The 15,017-nt window shown below is 44.9% G+C and overlaps 2 protein-coding genes across 2 annotated transcripts; one reads left to right on the top strand and one right to left on the bottom strand.

Moving 5' to 3' along the window:
* Window positions 1–2,853: 2,853 nt before the first annotated feature.
* On the top strand, window positions 2,854–5,450 carry LOC125520393 (serine/threonine-protein kinase RIPK-like). The gene is made up of 4 exons (XM_048685314.1): window positions 2,854–3,340; window positions 3,450–3,585; window positions 3,676–3,812; window positions 4,543–5,450. Exons 1-4 carry the CDS (start codon window positions 2,972–2,974, stop codon window positions 5,185–5,187), a joined length of 1,287 nt encoding a protein of 428 aa, XP_048541271.1. The 5' UTR covers window positions 2,854–2,971; the 3' UTR covers window positions 5,188–5,450.
* A 4,923-nt stretch (window positions 5,451–10,373) lies between these two features.
* LOC125518521 (putative F-box/FBD/LRR-repeat protein At3g49030) lies at window positions 10,374–11,998 on the bottom strand. Its single transcript, XM_048683341.1, has 3 exons — window positions 11,012–11,998; window positions 10,787–10,897; window positions 10,374–10,679 (listed from the first exon to the last, which is right to left on the bottom strand). The coding sequence occupies exons 1-3, from the start codon at window positions 11,969–11,971 to the stop codon at window positions 10,374–10,376; spliced, it is 1,377 nt and encodes a 458-aa protein (XP_048539298.1). The 5' UTR covers window positions 11,972–11,998.
* Window positions 11,999–15,017: the final 3,019 nt, after the last annotated feature.

Below are 15,017 nucleotides of genomic sequence, written 5' to 3'. Positions count from 1 at the left end.
GAGGTGGTGGCGGCAGATACGAGTTTGCTGTCCAGAAAAACAGCACGGTCGCTTAAGGGCAATGTTGACGTTGAGCCCCCGAGCTCCATAGATGATTCCTCTGTGATCTTGATAGAGATCGGAGTTGATGTTTGATGAAGGCCCTCGTCCGAACATGGTGATCCGAACATGGGGCGTAATTCTTGGTCGAACCAAGGTGACCGGTCGAGCTGGTGGCGAAGATGGCGAAGTCGCAGTTGATCTGCAGGCGAGCCATCGATCCTTTTGTCGATCACACAGCGGAACTCTCAATGAAAGCACCAATGTCGGTGTCAAAACCGGCGGATCTCGGGTAGGGGGTCCCGAACTGTGCGTCTAGGATCGATGGTAACAGGAGGCAGGGGACACGATGTTTTACCCAGGTTCGGGCCCTCTTAATGGAGGTAAAACCCTACGTCCTGCTTGATTAATATTGATGATATGGGTAGTACAAGAGTAGATCTACCACGAGATCAGAGAGGCTAAACCCTAGAAGCTAGCCTATGGTATGATTGTCTATGTGTATGTTGTATATGATCTATCGACTAGCCTGGCCTCGGTTTATATAATGCCCAGAGGCCTAGGATAACAAGAGTCCTAGCCGAATACGCCGGTGGAGAGAAGTCCTTGTCTTGATCGCCAAGTCTTGTGGAATCTTCCTTGTATGCCGCAGCTGTCCGAACTGGCCCATGAGTATACGGCCATGGGGGTCCTCGGCCCAATCTATCAGATCGGGAGATGACGTGTTGAGTACCCCCTAGTCCAGGACACCGTCACTGTTTAGCGATCTACAAGGGTATGTAGATGCAATCTCTTCTCTCGTAGATGTTCATCTCCTATATTGATCTTGATGAGTGTAGGATTTTTTTTATTTCCCATGCAATGTTCCCCAACAGTTTCACCGAAATTGGCTACATCATATCAGTGCATTTGTAAAGTGATTTTTGTTTCCTTCTCTTGTAAGCCTATTTCTTTGGTCAAAACATCTTTGACATCATTTGTAACAAATTATGCTATGTTCATTGATGTATGATGAAGTGGTTGAGACACCTGTCTTTTCATTATATAGGTATATATATATACTCTATCATACAATAATGGAGTATTTGTTAAAGAAGACACTTCTTTCATTATACAAGGAAGATACAACTCCCTTGCACACACATACATATATGATGGAGATCAGGAATAAATCATCGATCCTTGCTAAACTATACTAAATACACCATCTTGTGTATAATTGTGAACACTAACATTTAAACCCTGACGGGTAGAGTTATGTCCTCACAACTGTACCTCGCCAAAAGACCAATGGTAGTTCTCAATATTAGAATAGAATGTTTACATGTTTTTCAGCTAAACATCACCTATTTTTAATTGGGCCTCTTCGATTTAAAAAATTCTCAAAAGAAATTTTGGAGGATTCTAATCCTTAAGAATTTCTGGTACATGGTTTGTTCGGTTTATAAAATCACAAATTCATATAAATTATTATTACGATTCATTTGCACTAGATTTCATAGGAAAGTTTTAATTCACTCCAGCCCCATCCGAAGAATTCTTTGATTTTCGCATGCACAATCAAACAACTACTTTATTCAACATGCGAGGCACTCTACTCCTGTCGTTTCTTCTTCCTCTATTTCTACGAATTCAATAAGCCTGTGAATCGAAGTGTTTTTAAAGGGTTAGGTCACTTGCTCGTGCAAAACAGAAACGGATTGTTCTGCACGTAAAGCACTTGTAAGATTTTAGAACCGGCTGCTTTTCTTCTTGGACATCAACTGTCCAACTGAACAGCGAATCTAACAATATAAATAGTATGACAAACGAGCACAGCCAAACGCTGTGACGAAAAAACTGCAGGCGCGCCATTGTTGACACGAAAAAGAAGGAGAGGTCAGCTAACCGGAGCAGGAGAGGCCTGCAATTTCATACCGCCACCGAAGGAAGCATCGAACGAACCGATCGTGCTGGGAGTCGCAAGATCGTGTGCTTGTCCTCATCCCCCTATATATCTATCTAAAGAACACGCACGAAAAAGACAGAATTAAAACTATGTAAGGAACGGTTAACCAACTCCTCCTAATGATAAGCACAAACGACGACCACTCCTGCTATGCTATCCCATCCCATCCCCTGCGTGGAGAAAGAAAGTTGGAATGGATGGTTGGTGGGTCACCGTTGATTAGAAAGGGAAGTCGCCATCATCCATGGATGATGATGCATCACCGTTCACCAAGGCTTTAGCTAGGCCACCCCCTTTCATACCTTGATGCTTTTGTTTTGCTTTGCTTTGCTTTCGTCCTCTATTCATTATTGGTGTGAAGCTGCTTTTGGCCACACTAATTAACTAACTAACTAACCAAGCTATCTGCATCTAAAAAAATGCGACCACCATGCTAAGACTAGAATTTGAACTTTAGTGGGTTGGTTCCACCACAAAGAACCTTTGTATTTTTCTGAATTTATTTCAGGCCTTCCAGCGATATTCGTTCAATAAGAGGTTACATTTCATTTCCTCCACTATGAGGGCGTCTGTGGCAGCTTCGTCAATATGAGAATAATATGTCCGCTCAGTCTCTTAAAATTCATATGTACGAACGTCTGCGTCTCTATTGTGTTAAAATAAACGAGCTGCTCTACTGTGTTAAAAATAAACAAGCTGCGTGCGTATGCATCACCTTTCTAATCACTAATTACACCACCTGCTCTATTTGGCTTGTTAGTTAATCAAAAAGTTAATGAGACCCTTCTCCAACCCCACCCACCAGGAAGCCACACACACAGAGGACAGAGCGCCCACTCCGGCCTTTATATGCGCGCCGCGCGCGCCATCTTCGTCTTGTCCTACCACAGAAGTCGCAGACCACTCCCTCCGTCTATCGACTTCCTCGGAGCAGCAGAGAAGAGCAGAGCAGAGCGGAGCAACAAAGCGCAAGAAGCGGAAGCCATGGGGTTCAGGAAGGGCCTGCTGGCGTGCTTCGGCCCGGGCGGCGGCGGCGACGAGGAGGCGGAGCAAGAGGCGCGGGCGACGCCGGGGGCGCGGCGGCGGCGCACGGTGATGAACCTGCGGTCGCTGTCGCTGGAGGACCTGTCGCGGACGCTGGCCACGACGACCCTGCACGCCTTCACCCTGGACGAGCTCAAGTCCGTCACCAAGAACTTCTCCACCGCCAACTTCCTCGGCGAGGGCGGCTTCGGCCCCGTCTACAAGGGCTGCGTCGGCGGCGCCCTCCGCCCCGGCCTCGCCGCGCAGCAGGTCGCCGTCAAGTACCTCGACCTCGACAGCGACGGCGTCCAGGGCCACCGCGAGTGGCTGGTACGTCCCGATTGATCCTCCGCCGCAAGATTTTCAATCAGTCGCCAACCGCAGCTCGTTCGTTCTCCTAATCTAATCATGTTCATGTGTGGCGTGACTGATCCATCAGGCGGAGGTGGTGTATCTGGGGATGCTGAGCCACCCGCACCTGGTGAAGCTGCTGGGGTTCTGCAACCAGGACGACCACCGCATGCTCGTCTACGAGTACATGCCCCGGGGCAGCCTCGAGAACCACCTCTTCAACAGTAAGCGCTCAAAATTCATCAACAATTTTTCTTATTTCTTGTTCGACGATCGATCGACTGGGTTGCTGATTGATCGACTGGCCGTTGCAGATCCGCTGGCGCCGCTGCCATGGTCGACGCGGCTCAAGATCGCCGTGGGCGCGGCCAAGGGGCTGGCCTTCCTGCACGAGGCCGACACCCCCGTCATCTACCGCGACTTCAAGGCCTCCAACATCCTGCTCGACTCGGTGAGCTCCATTCCTCCTCTTCATCCACCCACCCGCTCGATCCGATCTCCCGATCCAATCCAAGCCTGTACCACCACTGTGCTAGACCAGACCACACCTGCGCCAGAATTCAATCTTGTCGACCGAGTGGGCCAGAGCAGAGTAGCAGGTCGCCGTCGACCTTGCAAGTTGTCTGAATTTATTTTGCTATGATCGCTGGTCTGCTCGCCACGCCAGCGAGCCTACCTCGCAGGCCGCACGCAGCGTCCGACCGTTCCGGGTCAAGGCCTCGCTCAGTTTACAATTCAGAGAAGCCAACACGCTCGTGCGAAAATTCAGATTTTGCATCAGCAACGCCCGACAAAATTAGCCAGCCGCAAATTTCCCTTTGTTTATTATGGTTATTGTTGATTCTAGATGCCGGCTGTTGCACAAGTCTGAACCAATTTGTCTGGTTGGTCAGAAGCCCGTACAGTTCTTTAGCCCCCAGCTGGTACAGTACGTGTACATCCCAACCACTATTATAATGCGCAGACGGTACGCCCATACCAGCGGCATTATTGAGGTCCAATGTGCACATACACAGTAGATTTCCTTAAGATAATCGTCTCGGTCTCACCATCATCTCTGCTCAAAGTTCAGAGTGTAATCCAGTTCAAGAAAAAGAAGTTCAGAGTGAAATTCAGTTCGAGTAAAAGAAGTTCAGGTTGTATAATTTGCTGACCTTGGTTTTGATGGTCTGGGTTTGCAGGACTACGCGGCGAAGCTGTCGGACTTCGGGCTGGCCAAGGAGGGGCCCAAGGGGGACGACACGCACGTGACGACGCGGGTGATGGGCACGCACGGCTACGCGGCGCCGGAGTACATCCTCACGGGCCACCTCACGGCCAAGAGCGACGTCTACAGCTTCGGGGTGGTGCTGCTGGAGCTGCTCACGGGCCGGCGCTCCGTCGACAAGCGGCGGCGCGGCCGGGAGCAGAACCTCGTCGACTGGGCGCGGCCCTACCTGCGCCGCGCCGACGACCGGCTGCACCGCGTCATGGACCCCGGCATGGAGTCGCAGTACTCCACGCGGGCGGCGCGCGGGGCCGCGGCCGTGGCGCACTCGTGCCTGCAGAGCGTGCCCAAGGCGCGGCCCCGGATGCGCGACGTCGTGGACGCCCTCGAGCCGCTGCTCGCGCTCGACGACGACGTGCCCATGGGGCCCTTCGTGTTCACGGTCTGCGAGCCGGAGCCGGCGGGCAAGGTGAGCGGCGCCGGGGACGACGAGCCGGCGGCCGCGCAGGGCAAGTGGCACGTCAAGTCGGCCGTGCACGCGGACAGCCCGCTGCGCAAGGGCGACTGCTGGGTCACCAGCGCCGCCAAACGGCCGGAGAGCCCCCCGGGCGTGATCTGAGCAGGGACTCCAGACGAACTCCGGTGCATAGAGACGAGGGATTGCGGTGTAAATGGTGACGATCTGTTCTTTGATTCTTTTCTTTCTCTTCTTCTTGGTGATGTCATTTCATTCTCTCAAAGAACTTTTAGGGGGCAAATTTTGTATTTCAGTTTTGTTGCTGATATGTGTACTGCCAAGAGTAATCCGGCTGATGCCATACCTCCTGTGACCTGTATTATGAAAGTTTGAGGCAATTATACATGGTAAAATGTTCACGTGAATTTTGAATGGATTTTTTTTTACAATGTAGAAATTTGCATCAAATTTTATAAGACTGTGCTAACGACCAGACTGGTCGTTAGCGACACATCCACACGACGAGTTTCCCACGCTCGTTTTCACTGATTTTTTTCCTTCTCTCAAAAACCGTAGTAAATTGCTAGTGTTTTTTTTTATTTTTCACCGCAGTAAATTGCTAGTGGTTTTTTCTGATTTTTCGCTACATAATATGAAAAGAAAATAAAAGTGCTTGAAAGAGGATTCAAACCCAGGTCTATGTAATACCTATCGAGCCTAATAACCAACTAAGCCACCTTTTGTTGTTGTTTATTCTAGAATGACAATGTTATTTGAACCTTTCTTATTTCTGCCATATCAGAAGAAAAAATAAAGTTTGGCTTGGTAACTTTGGCAATGACCAGCGTGATAACTATGGTCTGAGCAACATGATAACTATACCATGATAAGGCTGGTAACTACAGTACGAGAAAGTTAAAAGCATGGGGAAGTATGGTAATTTAACATAGAAATTACCAGTGAAATGTTTCAAAAACTTTTTTCCCTTGGATGAAAGACACCATGGTGTTTAAACGTAAGATATTAGTTATCAAATCCGTGATGATACATCATCATGTTATTTACACAGAAATTATTGGATGTATGTTTTTCAACAAAAAAGTTTCAGGTCAAAAGTTACAGTGGCGTTTGTATGGGAGTTATCAATTTTGTATGTTTCAATTACCATGTTATTTACACAGAAATTAGCGGGGCATCACCCCCCCCCCCCTCTCGCCACACTCGCCATATTTACCAAGATCAGGTACATAAGTTATGAAGTCTGCGATATGTGAGTTATCATGTTATTTGCATAAGAGCTATCGTGGTATGGTTCAGCAACTCCTCCCACCCCTATCCCCACCGACAAAGTTACCAGGACTGGATACATAATTTATCATGTTTACGATGTGTGATTTATCATGTTATTTGCATAGAAGTTACCATGGTATGTTTCAACGACTCCCCCCACCCCTACCCCCGCCGACAAATTTATCAGGACTGGGTACATAATTTATCATGTCTACGATGTATGAGTTATCATGTTATTTGCATAGAAATTATCAGGACAGTGATGCGTAAACTATCATCATGTTTACACAAAAGTTATCGAGGGTATATTTCATCAAAACCCCTCCCTCCGGCGGAGGGAAAAGTTATCATGTTTGCGGTGCGTAAATTATCGAGGGTATATTTCAGCACCCCTTCTCGCCAAAGTTAACAGGACCGGGGTGCATAAGTTATCGGGTCTCTGATGTCTGAGTTACCATATTGTTCACATCAGAGTAACTGGGGATATTTCATCAACACCACTTCCCTCAAAGTTACCAGGATCGAGGTGCATAAGTTTATCAGGTATGTGATGTGTGAGTTATCATGATATTCACACAAAAGTGACTCGGGATATTTCATCAACGCCTCCCTCCCGATCGCCAAAGTAATCAGTACCGAGTACATAAGTTATCAGTATGTGATTTGTGAGTTACCATGCTATACACACACAAAAATTACCAACGATATATTTCATCAACCTCCCCCGCCAAAATTACCATGGTGTCATCACCTCGAGACGAGTTGGTAAAATAATCTACTCAAGTGCGAAAAAGATCGGATATTGCATTCACTTTTGTGCAAACATAGAAAAGGAGACAGGTTAAAAAGCCTATTTGCTTTAATTTTTACGAGAAAGGAACGTAGGCGAGGTGGTTGGTTAGCAGGTTACCTTGTAAAAAGTACAAGGATCGAATCCTGAATCGGGAGTCGCAGAGAGACATGCGTGCGTGCGATGAATATCCGACGGCTCGTAGGTCGTGCGGATTTGTTGTAGATTTCCTGCCGACTGGAAATTAGCATTCTTGAATTTTATAAGCAAAATCTATCACACGAAAAGATAGTAGGGAGGATGCCCAAAGATGGCAATTCACGTCTGAGCTGAGGCTAATATGTACCCGGCGAACAGTAAATAAAAAAAACATTCAAAAAAATCTGAATGTTTTTGTCATCGAAGATAAACTTTCATGGTACACTTGAGGGTATGATATGTTTATCTCTCGTTTACTCGTACTTATACTAGCCGTATTTGTGCTGCTCATAGATGGTTCGCTTTCGCTTCTATGTTCTGTACGTGCTAGTATGTTTAGGTATAGCTATGAGATGCATACTTTTTGTGCCATGTTTGCTGTATACTTGTGGATTAGTCTAATCAGGAAAGTGCTAATAGTTCCAATACATCCTCCACTTCCGCTGTCCAGACATGGGCCGACGCCGCCTCCGCCGCCTCTCTGCTTTCGGCTTCTTCGCCTTACGTGCTAATCGTCAGCACCCCGGAGGAAGCGCTCTCGGCGGTCATCGCCGCCTCCGACAATGACGCAATTGCCGTGGGCATCTGGGTTGGGATGTCCCTCGCTGATGCTATGGAAATCAACCAAATTCTTCTCCACAATCAGGTTCCCCTTGATGATCCACTGATCCTCTCCACTAAAGTAGATCAGGCAACCTGGCTGATGAAAGAAATTGACAAGGCCACCGAACGCCTCCAGCGGCTGAAGAGTCTTTTACATTGCCCATGGTTACCACACGAGTGATTTACGCTGTTAATGTGGTCTAAACATCAGCACGAACAGAGCCTGTTTCTAGTTTTCTTAATTCTTTGGTGCTGAAATTTTGTTGGAATTTTCTGTTCAATATGCTCGAGAAACGGAAATTCAGTTGTAGTTCAGGATTCAGTAAATATACTTTAAATTTTCAGTTCATGAAATCATCATCTGCTCAATTCGGGGGAGCACATACTTCACTTCGTGTGCAAAATTATCATCAGAACGCAATAATTTCTTATACATCTAAATAATTCCCAGCTGAAGCATTTAAGCTCAAGCTCTGTGAGATAACAGTCCACAGGAATGAGAGGTGACTTTCTCTCAATCATACTACTAAATATGAGGACCCAGAAGATACTATATGTTTACATGCAGACAAGTACCTTGTGTTCCAATCAAAAAGGGAGGGAAATTACAAAACAGCAACCCGTTGCATGTACAAGAGCCGCTACATGTCTGGCATACAGTTAAATAATACGCAGCTCAACATTTGGTGAAATTATCCAATTCTCGAAACTGAAAAAATAATTGCCTTTCCCTTCTTGATTGAGATCACAACCAGTCAAGTCAGCCCCTTTGATCGTCAAGATCTTCAGGGCAGGGGCATTTTCAACAACGTGCACCAGAAATTCAAGTTGTCCTGTTGTTCCTGAAAATCCTGTAATATGCAGGTTGTTCAGATAACGACGTGCACACCGTGAGGGCTCTTGATAGGCTTCGAGACACAATGTGCGAAATCAAAAACAGCAAACTGCAAAAGTTTGACAGAGAAAGCATGATAAGCAGAGGCATAATTCATGGTTCGTTAGTCGATCGACTTGTAGCAAAAGAGAAGGCTAGGAGATAGGAGTATACTCACATGCATTTATAACTTTTCAACAGATGGAGCAGCCCACAAAAAAAAGAGGCCAAAGACAGAATGTTGCCAGCTTCTTTATGATCTAAAATCAACCACAAATCTGAACATTTTAAGTGGAAAAACTTGCAAGTGGTTTCCATCAACAAGGGCATCTGAAAAGTGGATAATAAATGGTCTTGTATCAAATGGCGAGTTTATGCAATAAAGTGTTCAAGGCATGATGTGTGTCATTTCCTCCTTATGTAAGCTGGTTTTATGTAGACGTTCAAGTCTTCTGTCGAATTACGAGCTCAGGTAATAAAGTGCTTGACACACGATGTGTTCCTTTCACTTGTTGATTTTATTGTGCTGTGTTCGTTGTGTTTGCCAGGATCGAGCGGCTTCCTGGTTTAGCAATGAAGGATACAGTAGTCAGTACACATTTGGCAATCATGTGCATACGACTTGCTGAAAGTACTGTACCTGTTCTTTCTTATCATCTGTGCAGTTCTATGTTTACACTTCACTTAGAACAATTTGTTATAAGTAGGCTGCTATGACCATTTTTCTTGTGTGTTAGAGCAAAGTAAATGTTTAAATGTGGTATATATAGGCCCTGTTCGGATTCTCTCCACTCCGCTCCAATATTTCTGACTCCGCAGAGCTGTGGAGCTCCGTTTTACCCGCTCCAGGAAAATAAGCTGCAGACAGGTCCGCTCCAGGAGCGTAGTCGAGGGAGTGGAGAGGAACCGAACAGGCTTATAATATATATGTCCTAACAGGTAATGTGCGGACAGCGCGCTTCCTAACTAGTACTTGAAAGCCGGACAAAAATCAAAAGCCGTAACCACGTACATGCGCACAAGCCAAGAAAGAAATCAAGTGGAAACTAAATGGTAACTCAGCCAGAGAATGATAGACGAAAGAGTTGACTCACCTGGACAGATCTGCACACTGCAATCAGCAAGAAGTTTCACCAGTCATCAGCAACGACGTTGCATCTGCCATTCCGTCGCCATCATGGGAAACATCTCTGCTTCTTGCAGGTCGAAGCCTCGGAGCGGCTTACCGACAGAGGAGGATCTAAAAAACGTACAAGGCCAAGATTATTAATATGTCCGCCTCATGAGTTTTGTCAGGAAATCCCAGACATGACAGCACAAATCCTGGTTTAGTTTTGTTGGGAAATCGCAGACATGACAGCGCAAATCCTGGTTTAGGGGTTAATCAGTTAAGTGGACAACAAATATTAAGTTGGGAAATGATTTGGGCCAAGAAAATTGGAGTGTAAAAATAGATCAGTTGGTAAAGTGGATGTTTTCCTTTGGAATATACGTTTATATGCATACAAGTACCTTAACTTCAAGTCAAAATAAAGTGGGCAAATGGAACAGCAGCCCATTGCTTGTACAAGAGCAGCTACATGTCTGGCACACTTAAATAATACGGAGCTCCACATTTGGTGAAATTATCCCATGAAGGTATTTCCTCTCCAATTCGCGAAACTTCAAAGTAAATCTTCTTTTCCCTTCATTATCGAGATCACGGCCACTCGAGTCAGCTCCTTTAATCGTCAATATCTTCAGAGCAGGGGCATTTTCAACAACATGCACCAGAAATTCAAGTTGTCCTGTTGTTCCAGAAAATCCTGTAATACACAGGTTCTTCAGATAACTATGTGGACACCGTGGAAGGCTCTTGATAGGCTCCGAGACACAATGTGCGAATGTCAAAACACTAAACTGCAAAAGTTTGACAGAGGAAATATGCTCAAGCAGAGGCACAATTCATGGTTCGATAATCGATCAAGTTGTGCAAAGAGAAGGCTACGAGATAGGAGTATACTCACATGCATTTCTAACTTTTCAACAGAAGGAGCAGCCCTCAGAAAAGAGGCCCAAGATAGAATGTTCCCAGCTTCCCTATGACCAATTGACAGCTTCAAATGTAAATATTTCAACTGGGAAAATTTGCATGGATTTTCCATCAACAAAGGCGTCTGAAAAATAGGTAGTGAATGGTCAAAAATAAGAGGGGGAGAAATGTGATAAAATATAAGTGTGAAACAACAGACCTTAAGTGTAAAATGAGCATGCAATGTCAGATCTTGAACACTTGGAAGCACTTTGGGAAGCACAGTCAAAGCATGCTCAACAGTTAACAGGGAATAGATATTAAGAAATGTATGCTTCAGTTTGGGAGTATGCCCAAGGTCAATAGGATACAGACGCCCATAGAACAAGAAAGTTTTGAGTTCCACTGCATGGAGTACTATCCTGGTTATCTTGCAGTGTGCAACACGCAGGTATCTCAGGTTTGACAACGGACGTGCTACCGTCAGTTCATCATTCAAATGGCATCTAACCATACTGAACCACTCAAGATTGATGCAATTTGACAGCATATCTTGAAGATCATTTCGAGTGACTTGTAGCAAGTGCAAATCAAGTGTTCTCAGATTAGGGAAACCACTGAATTGAGGGGGTAGTTCAAGACTTGCGAAGCTAAGTTGAAGATGACGAAGCCGAAATATGCTTCCATCGTCCAACAGCTCAACCGGTAATCTGTACTGATCAGTACGGCCCGGGGAGTTGGCTGGCACTAAATCAAGGGCAAGGCTCTCCATCCGTGATGAAACGGCAAAAGCAACCCACGTGTTGATATGACCCAGTACCCTGCTGTCAAACCCAAATTTGATCACGAGCTCTTCAACGACCATGCACTGATGCTTCTGCATGACTGCATTAACATTGTCAATGAATTTCTGAGTGTACTGTTCTCCCCCAAACACGCTGTCACTGCACACTGTGAAGCCATCAAATCTCAGTTTGGGGCAAACTCTCCACACGTCGTTCCATTTACTTGACAGAATGACGGTTCTTGCAGCTTCCTTCAGTGGCAATTTTGATAGAATCGTAGACAGCAGATCATCGGGAAGGTCTGCAAACTGAACCTTTGCTCTCGTTTTCTTAATGACTGGTCCGTGGTAGTAACGCCTCAGTCTTTTTCTCGTGTGTGTTAGATCGCTGCCCATTTTGATTCTGCACACAAATAATGCCAGGTTAAGTATGAACAGATCGAGGAAACGAACATGGAAGGCCAGAAGAACACATGTGAACTGCAGAACAGAGTGTTGTTGTACTATTCTACTATCCCTCATAACCAGATAAAACTACAACAGTACCTATGATTTTGCAAAACTATAAAACGAAAGGTCAGTTTTGTTAAATTTTACTACAACAGTACCTATGATTTGGGGTTGGGTGTTTGTGAGGGCGAGAGGGTGCAGGGCACACAAGACTGAATTCGTGGGATTCAGTGGGGGTTAGCTCATCACTGGGTGACAAAAAACTTACCGACGGGAGTTAATTAAGTACCACACTTGAGGCAGTTGTAACGAATCAGTACCATTATTCAGATTTTTTGCAAGTCACTACCATGTTTGAGGCTAATCGTTGCAAAACGGGCTAATGCGAACTGACGCTGTATCTGACCAGGACAGGTGGCATATTGTTTTTGCAGATAAGCCCCCCGCATTGCACTTAATCACGCAAATGCTCCCGCGCACTTACAAAAATAAATAACGCGTAGCCGGGGATTCGAACCGCGCTCTCCCAGTTTCATCGGAGAGGCCCTGCCACTACGCTAGGCCCAGTCAGTTGTCCGGTTAACATACTAAGTGCTTATATACTACTAAACGATTAAATAAATAAAACGAACGAAAAAAGCAGCGTTTCGCGGTCACTACCGGTGCGCCGCCAGCGTTTCCCTGTTTACGTAGCACGCGCAAAATATTTTATACTGTGCTTCGTTCTCTTTTTCATACGGTAACAAAAAAGATAAATAGCGCGCGCCGTACATAGTGTGTGTATCGTATATTGATAAAAAATTACATCGTATACGAAAAATGTAATTTATAAATTTTAGAAAGTTCATTGTATATTAAAAAAATGTTCAACGTATATAATTTTTTTTCATTGTATGTTATACAATAATGTTCAATGTATTTTTATAGAATAATGTTCAGTGTGTATTTACAACCTTTTTTGCATACTAAACCTATATAAAAACTGTAAAAAATATTGAAAACATGAAAATCCGAAGAATACCAAAGATCTGAAAAAGATAAAAGAAATCAGAAACAAAAAAACACGTACAAAAAAAGGAATTTATGCATTTTCTTAAAAGTTCATCGTATATTTATGTTCAGTGTGTATAACAAAATTGTTCATCATACATTATACAAGAATGTTCAGTGTGTATTTATATAATAATGTTTAGTTTGTATTTACAAAAATATTGCATACTAAACCTATATAAAAAAGAAATGCGAAACAAAAAAACATAATAAAAAATGAAAAAAAGGCCAGGACGTGTCCAGACTAGATAAATGTAAGAATGCCACTATTGTAACGCGAGCGTCTCTCTAGTGTAGTGGCTGGCGCGCTGTTTCTTTCCTCGCAGGCGCAGGTTCGAATCAGCGCAAGCATGATTTTTATTTATTTAAAGGTCACATAATATATTAGCTTACTATACCATAACAACAGGCAACATGGACTAGCGTAGTGGCAGGGCCTCTTCGTCGAAACGGGGAGATCGCGGGGAGAACGCGGCAGATGAGTTTGGGGGCTGGGGTTGAGGCGTCCGCGGTGGCGCTACGCTAGCCTACGGCACGGATGCAGCTCTAGGTCACGGAGAGTGGTATTTCAGAGCCTCGGTCCGATCCGGTCCCCACTGGAGGTCAGTCAGGGCTAGGGAGGAGGAAAGGATGGACTTCTTTTCTTTTTTTATTATCTGGAGAATCCGAAGATCCCGCCGCGCGCAATTTCCTTTTTTTAAACTTCGCGGTGGCATTTGCGTCATTAAGTGCAATGCGGAGTCTTATCTGTAAAAAAAAAATATGCCACGTGTCACCTGACAGGTGGGGCCGCGTGGTTAGATACAACGTCAATACAGCATTATACTGCGCTTAGCCCGTTTTGCAACGATTAGCCTCAAACGTGGTACTGACTTGCAAAAAATCTGAATAATGGTACTGATTCGTTACAACTGCCTCAAGTATGGTACTTTCTTGCAATTAACTCTACCGACGGCAAAGATTGGGGGCGCTGTTGAGACAGCAGCGGCGCGACGGCAGAACGGAACGGCGATGGGCGGCGACGCGGCAGATGAGTTTGGGGGCTGGGGTTGAGGCGTCCGCGGTGGCGCTACGCTAGCCTACGGCACGGAGGCAGTTCTAGGTCACGGAGAGTGGTATTTCATAGCCTCGGTCCGATCCGGTCCCCACTGGAGGTCGGTCAGGGCTAGGGAGGAGGAAAGGATGGACTTCTTTTCTTTTTTTATTAACTGGAGAATCCGAAGATCCCGTTAGTCTTGATTAGCATCGAGGAGATGAACAGATCCCTATTCTTACTGTTAACTGTTTTTTCATTTCATTTCTTGATGAATTTGTAAGTAATACCTTCTGTGTGAGACACTCATGTTCATGGAACACGAACAATGATACGCTAGCCCGTGCCCATGGAGGATGACACAGTAGTCGGCAGTTCATTCTTATCCTATGTGTACACATTGACTAATGATATAGCAGTCAACTTGTGTCCCTGATTTACGTTTTCTTGGATTTGGATCGTGCTTCTGCTCGATATAATAGAATGTTTGTCTCCCAGTTTTTAAGCATCCACACGGCTTGTCGGAGCTGTACAAATACAATATAATGTTTTGCAAATAATATAATTGCATACACACCCGACGATGGAAAGAAGAAAAGGCATCGAGGACGAACTGTTGGACATAATTTACAACCAAAAAGTTATACACACATGTTGAGTTTTTTTTAACGGAGGTAAAAGATTTGTCTCATCCATTTATTAAGAAGAAACTTTACAAGGTTAATGCTCGGAAAAGAAGGTGCATTGCAACAACAGTTTGGAATACAACAAAGTCTTTATTCCCGCGCCATCAAATTACTCTGGACTTCTTTAACTCAGATCATAGGATAGGAATATCATAAGTATGAAAATCATAGGAAGTGAAATGACACATATCTCAATTTCTATAGGAAAATAGATGTCATCATA

This window comes from Triticum urartu, chromosome 7 (genome assembly GCF_003073215.2).
Source record: "Triticum urartu cultivar G1812 chromosome 7, Tu2.1, whole genome shotgun sequence".
Lineage (NCBI taxonomy): Eukaryota > Viridiplantae > Streptophyta > Magnoliopsida > Poales > Poaceae > Triticum > Triticum urartu.
This window is presented reverse-complemented; position numbering and strand designations above follow the sequence as displayed.

Coding starts and splice junctions, on each gene's coding strand:
- LOC125518521 (XM_048683341.1), bottom strand. CDS start 11,971: ATGGGCAGCGATCTAACACACACGAGAAAAAGACTGAGGCGTTACTAC. Junction 10,898..11,011: donor ATGCTCATTTTACACTTAAG/GTCTGTTGTTTC, acceptor AAATTTTCCCAG/TTGAAATATTTACATTTGAA. Junction 10,680..10,786: donor TTGAAAAGTTAGAAATGCAT/GTGAGTATACTC, acceptor AAACTTTTGCAG/TTTAGTGTTTTGACATTCGC.
- LOC125520393 (XM_048685314.1), top strand. CDS start 2,972: ATGGGGTTCAGGAAGGGCCTGCTGGCGTGCTTCGGCCCGGGCGGCGGC. Junction 3,586..3,675: donor CGAGAACCACCTCTTCAACA/GTAAGCGCTCAA, acceptor TGGCCGTTGCAG/ATCCGCTGGCGCCGCTGCCA. Junction 3,813..4,542: donor CCAACATCCTGCTCGACTCG/GTGAGCTCCATT, acceptor CTGGGTTTGCAG/GACTACGCGGCGAAGCTGTC.